Source organism: Myotis lucifugus, unplaced genomic scaffold, assembly GCF_000147115.1.
Source record: "Myotis lucifugus unplaced genomic scaffold, Myoluc2.0 scaffold_102, whole genome shotgun sequence".
In the NCBI taxonomy this organism is placed as follows: domain Eukaryota; kingdom Metazoa; phylum Chordata; class Mammalia; order Chiroptera; family Vespertilionidae; genus Myotis; species Myotis lucifugus.
Window position 1 is genome coordinate 2,727,302 of NW_005871150.1, and position 12,497 is coordinate 2,739,798.

A 12,497-nucleotide genomic window follows, 5' to 3' on the forward strand; every position below is an offset into this window, starting at 1 on the left:
CAACTTATAAATGATCTGCTCTCCTTGATAAAATCTGAAAAGTATCATCATCATTATTCTTATAACTGATGCCACTCATATAATTATTAAAACCTAAGCTCCAGCCTAAGTATTTAATTACCCTTTTCAAATTAAATGTATATGTATATATGTATATTTGTGATGAACAAGAATACCTTAAAGAAATTCAGGAAATTCAATGAACTTATATCCTTTGGTTTTGTCAATTGAAATTGAATTGGTCTATAGATCCCTCTGTTGAGAAATGTATACGTTTATTTGGGTACGGATATCAGTTAACTTGTCCTTTGCTATCAAGAGCAAGGGTAAGATAATGGTGGTGATGAAAATATAAAAGCCCTCTCTTTGGAAGACTTTACCCCAAGGTAAATGGTGATAAGAAAAAATTAGGAGTAGGGATTAACACATTGAAAATGCAAAGTTTCTCTTAAAGAAAGACTTTATTCCTATTAAGGCACAGCCCAATAATAGAGTTAGGATGCATCTACATTTCTCCTCTTCAACTTGATCCAGATGCCATTAGTAGGACGAAGAATCACCTCTCCTGTCAGACCAAGTTCTTCTCTTTTCTGGTTGGATTCTACCCAAAAATGCCTCAGGATGCATGAAAGAACGACCTTTTCTTCCATCATGGCAAACCTTTGACCTTCAAATTAATGTAAATAACATGACTTTAATTACAGATATATCTCAAATGGGAGAAACAACAGGTACTATTAGAGGGAGCAAGTGATGTTAGATTTTCACAGCAGGCCCTGGGAGAACCAGTATCACTTAGGATGCTTCCTAATAATAAAGATTCTTGGGTGCCCTTCTGGCTCCCACCCAGTGCATCTGAATAGCTCTGAGGACAAGGAATCTAGCCCACGCAGCACCCAGGTGAATCCTGGGCTCATTGAAGCATGAGAACCACAACTCTAGAACGCTTTCCTACTGGGCCTTTCATGTAGTTTACTATAGAGTTACCAGGCCTCATTGTACCAATGCCTGCATTTACATAAACACTAAAACCCCAGGTATACTAAAGCCAAAAGTGTTTATAATGCATGGCAATGTGCATTCATTTTGTTGAAGTGTTTCTGCTGGTCCTATGGTGAGCATTCTCTGTTTTGGTTTTGAAAAAAGGAATTCCTACAAGCAATAAAAACAGGTTAAATAAACTAATTGTTATAAATAAGCTTTCTACCATATAAAGTATATTCTACTTCAATCCAAAGATCTATATTTTAAAACTCTACCATGAAACTGGTTATGCTTTATGATATGGGCTGAATGGTATCCCCCCCAAATTCATCTGCTCAATTCTTAACCCTCAGAACCTCAGAAAGTGACTGCATTAGTAGATTGGGCCCTTAAAGAGGCGATTAAAATAAAATGAGGTCCTATGGATGGGCCCTAATCCAATCTGACTGGTGTCTTTATAAAAAAAAGAGATCAAGCCCTGGCTGGGTGGCTCAGTTGGTTGGTTTGTCATCCCATTCAGCATAAGGTTGTTAGTTCAATTCTATCAGGGCATATACCTAGGTTGTGGGTTAGATTCCTGGTTTGGGCACGTATGGGAGGCAACCACTCAATGTTTCCCTCACATCAATGTTTCCCTCTCTTTCTAAAAATAAATAAAAACATATCCTTGAGTGGAGATTAATTAGAAACACACACACACACACACACACACACACACACACACACACACACACAGGAATAAACTATGTGAAGACACAGGGAGAAGACATCTATCTACAAGCCAAGGAGAGAGGCCTCAGAAGAAACCAGCCCTGCAGACACCTTGATCTTGTACTTCTGGCTTCCAGAATTGTGAGAAAATTAAATTCTGTCATTTAAGCCACCACCTGTCTGTGGTGCTTTGTTACAGCAGCCCTACAAAACTGATATACTTTACGACAGTCATAATAAAGTGGGAGAAAAAAATAAAACAAGTTTTTTAACAGACTTGTATCTGACACACCACATCTCAAAGACATTATTGTAAGAAACCCCTGTCATGTGCGCCTGAAAGGTCAAAACAATTCTGATGGATACAAACCTATACAGTTTCTGGGTCCAGCAGAGAAGGGCACATATGCGTATGGATGGCGTCCCATCGAATTCTCGGGAAAGAACCGCTCTGGCTTGAACTCCTCAGGGTCTGGGAAGTACTTCGGGTCTCTATGCAGTGCGTAGGGAATGATGAGTATTTGAGAGCCTTTCACAACCTTGTATCCTCCTGTCATGAGGCAGTCGATATGTCATGAGAATAAAGCAAGACAGATACAAAAAAGTCCACTCTCCCCACTACTTTCATGAAAGAATTCTCACCAACATCACAATCTTCATTAAGACCACGTCCAATTATAGGCACAGAAGGAAAAATACGAAGGGTCTCCTTAATAACACACTCGAGATATTTAAGTTTCTTCAGGTCTTCTAAGGTAACAGGGCGATCAGAATTCCCTGATCAAAGTAAATACATGAAATAAAATAAATGAAAGAACGATTTGGGCTTGGCGGATAAGACATCAAAAAATAATCTACATTAATAAAAGACAAAGATGCTAATTGACCATACCTTTGCTATGCCCACCAGCCAATCAGAAGAGTATGCAAATTAACCCAACAAAGATGGCCATTAAATTTGCATACTGCAGGTGGGACCAGCAGCGCCAGATAGTGCCCGCGGATCCGGGCCGCAGATCGGGGACCGAGAAGTGGGGCGGGCAGCGCCAGATGCCACCCGGGGAGGCGGAGCCGGCAATCACCCCGGCCAGAAGCCTGAGGCCTGGGCAGGGGTGGAGCCTGTGATCAGAGTGGGCTGGGGGTCCCTTGCCAGGCCTAAGGCCCCAGCCAGAGGCCTTAGGCCTGGACAGGCAATCTGAGCGGCCTGGGGGTTCCCTACCCAGGCCTAATGCCCCTCTGGCATGGGCAGGAGTGGAGCCTGTGATTGGAGCAAGTTGGGGGTCCCCTGCCCAGGCCTAACGCCCCAGCCAGAGGCCTGAGGCCTGGGTAGGCGATCAGAGCGAACTGGGGGTCCCCTGTCCAGGCCTAATGCCCTGGCCAGAGGCCTGAGACCTGGGCAGGGGCAGAGCCTGTGATTGGAGCAAGCTGGGGGTCCCCTGCCCAGGCCTAATGCCCCAGCCAGAGGCCTAAGGGCTGGGCAGGAGCGGAGCCTACGATCGGAGGGGGCTGCAGGTCCCCTGCCCAGGCCTAAGGCCCCAGCCAGAGGTCTTAGGCCTGGGCAGGGGTGTAGTCAGTGATCCCACGGGGCTGGGGGTCCCCTGTCCAGGCCTAATGCCTAGCTTAAGGCCTTAGGCCTGGGCAGGTGCCGAGCCGGGGATCGGTATGAACTACAGAGGAAACACCTTTTCTGACAGCTCATTGGCTAAGCTCCCTGTATGCCACTGGTAATATTCTTAGTAACTTGGGTAATAAGAATCCAAGAAGGTGGAGAAACCAAGATGGCGACATAGGTTAATGCCGGAGTTTGCTGCCTCGAACAACCACTCCAAAAATACAACTAAAAGATGGAACGGACATCATCCAGAACCACAGGAAGGCTGGCTGAGTGGAAGTTCTACAACTAGGAGGAAAGAAGAAAGCATACCGAGACTCAGAGGAGGCGCAGTGCTGAAGTAAAATACTGAGGTGTGGAGGTGCGCACGGAGCGGGCTGGTGGCTGAGGGCGTGGTTGTCTGTTTCAATCCGGAGGGAGCCTCAGACTCTGAGCTCCATATCCGGGGCGAGTCTCTAGGGACCCAGACTCAAACGGGAGAAGCAGGACTGTCTGGCTTCGGTCGGAACTCGAATGCAGCTTTCTCTTCGAGGTTTGCAGCGGTTGCTGGGACTCTGAGAGGAAGAGCCCCTGGGGACAGACCGAGAGCAGCCATAACTGCTCGCTCCGCCCGCCCTGTAGATCCCCTGGGACCCGCCCCGCCCAAGCCCTGCACAGAGGCATTTGACGGATAGTCTCAGGCAAAGGCTAGATTAGCACCTCCCTAGAGGACAGTAGTTCTCCCACTGCAGACACAGCTGATTCACATAGCCAGTTGGCCTGGAGGTCAAGTAGTAATTACCTACAACAATCAAGGCTTAACTACAACAAGACTTCGCACAAAGACCACAAGGGGGTGCACCAAGAAAGCATAAAAAATGTGGAGACAAAGAAACAGGACTCAGATGTCAGATTTGGAGGATATGGAGCTCAAAACCACACTTTTAAGGTCCTTCAATAATTTTCTAGAAACTGCCGATAAACTTAATGAGATCTACAAGAAATCTAATGAGACCCTCAATGTTGTGGTAAAGAACCAACTAGAAATTAAGCATACACTGACTGAAATAAAGAATATTATACAGACACCCAACAGCAGACCAGAGGAACGCAAGAATCAAGTCAAAGATTTGAAATGCGAAGAAGCAAAAAACACCCAACCGAAAAAGCAAAAGGAAAACAGAATCCGAAAATACGAAGATAGTGTAAGGAGCCTCTGGGACAGCTTCAAGCGTACCAATATCAGAATTATAGGGGTGCCAGAAGATGAGAGAGAGCAAGATATTGAAAAACCTATTTGAAGAAGTCATGACAGAAAACTTCCCCTACCTGGTGAAAGAAATAGACTTACAGGTCCAGGAAGAGCAGAGAACCCCAAACAAAAGGAATCCAAAGAGGACCACACCAAGACACATCATCATTAAAATGCCAAGAGCAAAAGACAAAGAGAGAATCTTAAAAGCAGCAAGAGAAAGAAAATCAGTTACCTACAAGGGAATACCCATACGACTGTCAGCTGATTTCTCAACAGAAACTTTGCAGGCCAGAAGGGAGTGGCAAGAAATATTCAAAGTGATGTATGCCAAGAACCTACAACCAAGATTACTTTACCCAGCAAAGCTCTCATTCAGAAGTGAATGTCAGATAAAGAGCTTCACAGATAAGGAAAAGCTAAAGGAGTTCATCACCACCAAACCAGTATTATATGAAATGCTGAAAGGTATCCTTTAAGAAGAGGAAGAAGAAGAAAAAGGTAAAGATACAAATTATGAACAACAAATATGCATCTATCAACAAGTGAATCTAAGAATCAAGTGAATAAATAATCTGATATACAGAATGAACTGGTGATTATAATAGAATCAGGGACATAGAAAGGGAGTGGACTGACTATTCCTGGGCGGGGGAGGGAAGGGGTGTGGGGGGTGCGGGAAGAGACTGGACAAAAATCGTGCACCTATGGATGAGGACAGTGGGTGGGGAGTGAGGGCGGAGGGTGGGGTGGGAACTGGGAGGAGGGGAGTTATGGGGGGAAAAAGAGGAACAAATGTAATAATCTGAACAATAAAGATTTAATTAAAAAAAATAAAATAAAATAAAGAAAAAAAAAAGAATCCAAGAAGGTGATGTAGGGTTTTTCCACCTCACTCCTGGAGAAAAAAACGAAGGTCTGATGCTGGAGGGGCTAAGAAATATCATATCCTGCCCTAGCCGCTTTGGCTTAGTAGATAATGCCTCGGCCTGCCTACCACATGTCTGGGTTCAATTCTGACCAAGGGCATGTATCTAGGTTGCAGGCTCTTCCCTGGCTGGGGCCCAGGTCAGCGCTCATGCAGGAGGCAACTAATCAAAGTGTTCCTCTTACTTTGATGTTTTTCTCTGTCTTTCCCTCTCTCTTCCACATTCTCTAAAAATCAATGGAAACATATCCTCAGGTGAGGATAAAAAATAAATAAATAAATAAATAAATAAATGTCATATCCTATGAAAGACACATCTTGAAAATGCCTAAAGAAAGTTGTCATTTTTTCATGGGGAAAGAACTGGAGTCCATGTTGATGAAAACACCTTGGTGGCTGCGGTGACTGGCAGTGGCTGCAGCAGCGGGATAATGGGCTGGTGCCTTCCCCTGATCAGCCCGGTCACCTCCCACAAAAGGAGGCCAGACTGTGACTTAGGCCCGCTCCCCAAGGGGATCAGGAAGCAGGCCTAAGCCGTCAGAAGGACATCCCCTGAGGGCTCCCCGTATGTGAGAAGGGGCAGGCTGGGCTAAGGGACCACCCCTCTCCCAGTGCACAAATTTCATGCACCGGGCCCCTAGTATATTATAACATCAATATACTTAATGTTAAATACCAACAGCTAAAGTATAATTCTTAATAGTATAGATAATCAAAATAAAATGAGACAATAATGCTAAGTAAAAAAAAAAACAGATACAAAAGGTCACATGTTGTTTCATTAAATTTGGAGGAAGTACTCAAAGCAGATAAATCCATAGAGACAGAGTGTAAATGTGGTGCCGCAAGGGACTGGAGGAAGAGAAAATGGGCAGTGGCTGATTAATGGTGCAGGGGTTTCCTTTTGGCTGCTGAAATGGGTTGGAATTAGAGGGAGGTGACAGTTGCATAACATTGTGAATGCATGAAACTATAAGTTTAAAACATTTAATTTTGAATTCTCAGAGCCTCCTCCAGAAGTGTATCTTCTCCTGGGCCAGCTTCTTGGACTCTCCCCATAGCCTGACCCCCAAACGCCTTCCATTCCCCCCTCAAGAAGAAATCCAATGGCTTCTTGGTCTTGCCAATGGGAGAAAAAACACAGCAAGAAGCAACTGAACATATTGAGAGAGCAAAAAATAAGACAGACCAACTCAATGAACAAGCCAGGGAGAAGATTCTCAAGGTGGACATATAACAAATTCTGCCAACCATTGTTTTTCAGAAGAGGTAGGAATTGATGGCCCAAATCCCACATTTTTGAGCAACAATATTTGCAACCATCTCTATGACTGCACTGTGTGGGGACACGCATGGAAAGGCACTGTGTTATTTAACCAGAGTTGAAGTACAGAATTGAAAAGTAATAAATCAGGTCACAGAACAGATTTTCATTGCGATGAAAACCTTTCCTTGGAAAATAGTTGTACCCAAAGAATTTCATCTGAGTGCAAGCCGTGATGCATTTTCAAAGTCCACAAAATATCTGGAAAGGATTTGGTGAAATGTTCACATCCAATGCAGGATAAAGCCAGCAGGAAGAGGCCGAGAAACAAAAATCTGGTTTATGGCCATTCTGATGCAGGTGCAGGTAAGTTGGGAGAGATCATCGAAGGTGGTATTTGCCAAAATCCAATTCATTACTACTTGCTTCCTGATATGGAAGATGAAGATGGGGAAGGAGAAGAGAAGAAGATGATGATGGAGGGGGAGAGGGAGAGGATTGAAAGCTACCAACGAAGAAGCTGATGGGGATGAAGGAGACGGTGACTAAGGAACACAGATGGATTCCAACCTTCTTTTTAAAAGTTTCCTCCAGTCACTGGGAGCAAGTTCAATCTGGATTTTGTTTTGTTTTGTTTTACTCTTAGGCTCAATCATTCTGCCCTTAAAGTCTTTTCTCTCCCTTACATCCTGGCTCTCAACTTATTTTGGGGGAAATACCTTGAGCAGAATACAGTGGGAAAAGAATCTCTAATACTGTCTGTTCCCAATTCACTTTTTTTTTTTTTTAGTTTTAAAAGTATTTTTATTTTTTTCATTTATTTTTATTTATTTATTTTTCTTTATTGATTAAGGTATTATATATGTATCCCTATCCACTCCTTGTCCCCTATAACCCCCCCTCCCCCACTCATGCTCTCATCCCCCTGTTGTCTGTGTGCATTGGTTAGGCTAATATGGATGCACACAAGTCCAAATTCATTTTTATCCCTTCCCTACTCAACAAACACTATGTGGAATCAATGCCCTGTGCTCCGTGGAAAAGAAAAACTTTCTGATTACATTGCTCCTCTGGAGGCTGGAGGCTGGAGGCTCAGCCCATGCAGTAGTGCACAAAATTCGCGCTTTCTTCCTCCTTTCTCTGTACATTGAGCACACAGATTACACAGTGTCTCTGTGAATGTAAACAGCATTTACCAACATATACTGTCTACTTACTCTTGTATGGAACATTTTTAAAAAAAATAAAAATGGGTTTATAGAAGGTCAAAGGGTAGATATGAGATATTTGGGTTAGTTAAGTGGGCATTTTGACAACAAGGTTTCCCCTTTGGTATGTTTAATTGTGATGTTTAATGGACTTCCTTGCAGTTTAAGATGAAATTCTCTCCTACGGCTTGGGCGCTGCCACTCAATGGGACAATAGCAGACCTGCAGAATCTTATTTGGAATCATCATTCCCTATTGTATTTTGTTCCTGTTTAATTAATTTTCTTTTGTTTGTTTCACTGGAAAGAAAAGGTAATGCTCAATTTTAAACATTAAAAGTGTACCAGTTGCTTTCTTATAATGAAACTAAATGTGCAGTTTACCCCAGTAACAAAAAAAAGAAAAAAAAAGAAAAAGAAAAGAAAAAATGAGGAATGAATACTTACATCTCAATTTCCAAAGATCAGTTGCTCAAAAAATGTTTAGAACTAATACTGGGGATAGAAGAGAAGTGAGGCACAATTAGCAAAAAGCATGAGAAGCAGCCGAATAAAAATTCTAGTAAAAATGGTGTCACTAATCATGTGAGATCCAAAAGCATTTGTGACACCTGCATTGGGCTAGAAATTGTAAAAAACACCAACATGGGAACACATTCCAAAAGAACCTGGGTTGGGGGTATAGCTCAGTGGTAGAGCATTTGACTGCAAAAGAACCTGGGTTTCTAGAATACCCAATTTGCCCACCAGAGGCAATCTGAGAGAAATTCAACTTGATACAGGAAAAATGAAATGATGACAGTAACAGAGCCCAGAAGTTTAGATCATCTCCATTCTACAAAATACAGTCTTCCCTCTTGATATGAAAATCCAGTCCTCACACCATCTGGACATGAAATTACTTTTCCAACTTTACCTCTCAATGGGTTCTAACAAATGTTCTGAATTCCACCTGTCCTTTGATGCTTACTGTTATCTTCCAACTTCTCCACTTTGCCATTGTGCAACTGGAGCCTGTCTTTCTAGAATGTCTTCCACCTTCTCCTCTTTTCCTTTATTATTCCTTCCCCACTTTGCACTAGGAAAATCCATCAGACAGCACTTTGTTGGTTGGCCAACCCAACCTTTACTTTTCTCTTCCCAGCCATGGGAAGCCATATGACATCTGATAAAACAAAGGATTAAGTTGATGGCACAATGCACAGTTGCTTTGTCTTAGGCTGATCATGACCCACAAACATATCACGTCCTAATCCCTAGTACAGGGGTGGGCAACCTTTTTGTGAATGCATGCCAAAACCAGCAAAATCTCTGACTCAAAATCTCTGACTCTGCGCGCCAACCCTAATTTTTTGAGAACATGTTACGCCTACTTGACATCTCTTAAGGCAGTGATGGCAAACCTTTTGAGCTCGGAGTGTCAGCATTTTGAAAAACCCTAACTTAACTCTGGTGCCATGTCACATATAGAAATTTTTTTATATTTGCAACCATAGTAAAACAAAGACTTAAATTTTTGATATTTATTTTATATATTTAAATGCCATTTAACAAAGAAAAATCAACCAAAAAAATGAGTTCGCGTGTCACCTCTGACACACGTGTCATAGGTTTGCCATCACTGTCTTAAGGTGTATGTATGTGAAGAACCTTGAAGAAATAATAAAATTCATTTGAGTGACAAAAACACAGATATGATGATGAAAAGTAGATTTATTTTTTAATGTATATATGTACACTGATAGTCTGACAGAAAACTTTATGACTCCATTTGATATTATCAGTAGGACTTTTGCTGCTGCATCACTGATGACAGAGATTTTACATCACGTTTATATTTCGTGACATTCAGAGATATGCACGAGCTACTACTTTCATCAGTCAGGCTACTCCTACTATGAGACTTAACAAAATTCATCACTGAGAACAAAGATTCACAAGCGTATGTGGATGAAACCAAGACACTGGTTGAATCTAGGAAGGCAGGGAGAGTTAAGACAGAGGCATAGAAATTGCTCTTCCCCTCTCTCATCAATCCATGTCTATGGTCTTTAAGATAACTTGTTATGTAAAATTATTTATTTATCTAAGATGCACCTACACTGAATTTATCTGAAAAATAAAAAGTCGATATTAAGAAAAAAATTGTAAATGGAAGAGTATAAGAGAGGGTTTGGCGTGCCAGCAAAAGTTACTGGTGTGCCATGTTTGGCACGCATGCCAGGGGTTGCCCACCCCTGCCCTAGAACCTTTAAATATTACTTTTTTGGGGGGGAAAAGGTGCTTTTGAAGATTTTATCAAGGATCTTAAAATGGAGAGATGATCGTGGATTATTCAGGTGGGCCATGAATGCCATCACAAATGTTATAAGAGAGAACAGAGGGAGATTTGACACCCACCCACAGAAGAGAAGGTCATGTGAAGATGGAGACAGAGATGTGAATGATGTGGCCATAAGCCAAAGTATGTTGGCAGTCACCAGAAGGAATGGATTCTCCCCTCAGGCTTCCAAAAAGTGCAGCCCTGCCAACACATTGATTTAACTCAGAGATACTCATCTGGGCCTTCTGGTGTCCAGAACTGTAAGAGAATAAATTTCTATTGTGCTCAGCCACCCAGTTTGCAGAATCGGTGATAGCAGTCATAGGAGACTAATATTATCCTCCATCCCCTCCTTCCCTTTCTTATTGCCTTAGAGATAAACATGAGACCCAGAACAACAATCAAGAAAACAAAATCCACGATGATAAAATGACAGAGACAGAAAAGAGCAAGCTCAGGATTCTAACAACATCCCTATTGGCTTCAGCCTAGGACCCCTTACCTACAGGTTACTGGTTGTACAAAAGAAATGTATGTCCCATCAGCTTAACCCACAGCAATCCTATATGAAACAGCTCTCCTTGACCCGCTAACCAGCTTCACCTCTCCTCTCTGCCCTCCGCTAGCTTCTTCTTCCTCAGATCGCTCAAGCACACAGCCATGACTTGATACTTTCTACACAGTGTCTGCTTCACTTGCAGCAGCAAGGTTTTTGAGTACAGTGATATTTATCTATGTATCCCCAGGATCTCCCCCGATGCAGTCACATGCCAAGCAATCAGCAAATGCCCGTAAACAAATGGATGAGGTCTTGCAAAGGACATTAGGCCTTGAAGGGGTACCATATGGCAGCCTTCCTGCTTATTACAGTGTCTTTAGAATAGGCCAAACTGCACATTCTTAATGAGCAAGAATGCCATTTGCTTCAGTGACTTGGGACGTTCAGTGTAAGTAGTGAAAGGGCCATACGTACCAAACACTTCATCCAGTTCATTGTCCAATGTTTTCTGGACTTCTGGATAGCAACCCAGTAGGTACAAGGCCCAGTTTATTCCAGCTGCAGTTGTGTCATGGCCCTACAAATGTAAGAGAAAAAAACAACAGCTTAGAAAGCAGAGTTCTATTGAGAAGGTTAGGATGCTAACTCTATTTTGAATTGTCTCTGGATTTGACAGTGGTGACGTGACCTCAGACAGAACAAGTTAATTTTATACAGTATTTTACCTCCGTGGGGAACAAACCAATGGAACAATCCCTTCAAAGGGGATGCCTCTGGGTACAGGGACATTCAATACGACAGAGTCACATACTTGGTGAGAGTGGCTGGGCTGGGCTAACAGGAGGCATTCCAAGGGGACTCCGTGCGCTGGACTGTTTTTGAGGGAATAAAAGTGTGACTTTCCTGAGCCAAGTGGCCAGATCTGCACTTGTCCACTGTCCCCCATTTGTACGGTCGGCTTCACCCAGACACCAGGGAGCACATGGGTGGTTCTGAGCAACAGTCTCCACATCACGAAGTTGATAAACACCCCATTTAAACCTTAATGAGTTTGAGGCAAAATTCCAAACATTTTGTAGAAACAAACTCAATTATTCTTCACAAAAAATCCATGGGAGCCCAGCAGGCCTGGTTCAGTGCTTGAGCATTAATCTATGAACCAGGAGGTCATGGTTCGATTCCTGGTCACGACACATGGGGTTATGGGCTCAATCACCAGTAGGGGGCATGCAGGAGGCAGCCAATCAATAATGATTCTCTCTCATTATTGATGTTTCTGTCTCTCCCTCTCCCTTCAATAAAAATATATTTCTCTGAAATCAATAAAAATATATACATATTTAAAATCTCCATGGGATGCATGATACTGCTATTCACATTTTAGAGATGACAAACTGAGCCCCCAAAAGATGCTACATGACTTTCCCAGGGCCCGACAGCTTCATAGGAGGTGGAGGCAAGAATAGGATCCTCAGAGTTTCTGATGACAAAGCAGAGTCCACACTCTTCACCTCGGGGAGCGTGGAGGATCCGGGGTGAGGAGACTCCAGCTCCAATACTGATGGTGACACCCTGGAGGACCTTATTCTCTATCCGTTCAGGGTCTTTAGACATCAGCCCCTTATTTACTGTCCTCATCTCACCACGACACTCCATATGCATAATGGTAAATTCTTCAGAAAAAAAAATGTATTTGAAAAAAAAAAGATACTATTATAACTCTTACTCGTCCATTTTC

General features: G+C 42.7%; 1 protein-coding gene across 4 annotated transcripts in view; it reads right to left on the minus strand.

Moving 5' to 3' along the window:
* Positions 1-442: 442 nt before the first annotated feature.
* LOC102428801 (cytochrome P450 4V2-like) overlaps positions 443-12,497 on the minus strand; it is a 33,797-nt gene continuing 21,742 nt past the window's right edge. Inside the window, exons 8-11 of one of the 4 annotated variants that reach the window (XM_006092651.3) lie at positions 11,234-11,336; positions 2,338-2,472; positions 2,066-2,245; positions 443-667 (exon numbers count right to left, since the gene is read on the minus strand). In XM_006092651.3, the coding sequence (XP_006092713.1) occupies positions 495-667; positions 2,066-2,245; positions 2,338-2,472; positions 11,234-11,336 (591 nt within the window). In that variant the 3' untranslated portion in view covers positions 443-494. Of the gene's footprint in view, positions 668-2,065; positions 2,246-2,337; positions 2,473-3,861; positions 3,878-8,384; positions 8,433-11,233; positions 11,337-12,497 lie in introns of those variants that run through there. The other 3 variants (XM_023757168.1, XM_023757169.1, XM_023757170.1) reach the window with 3 other exon arrangements.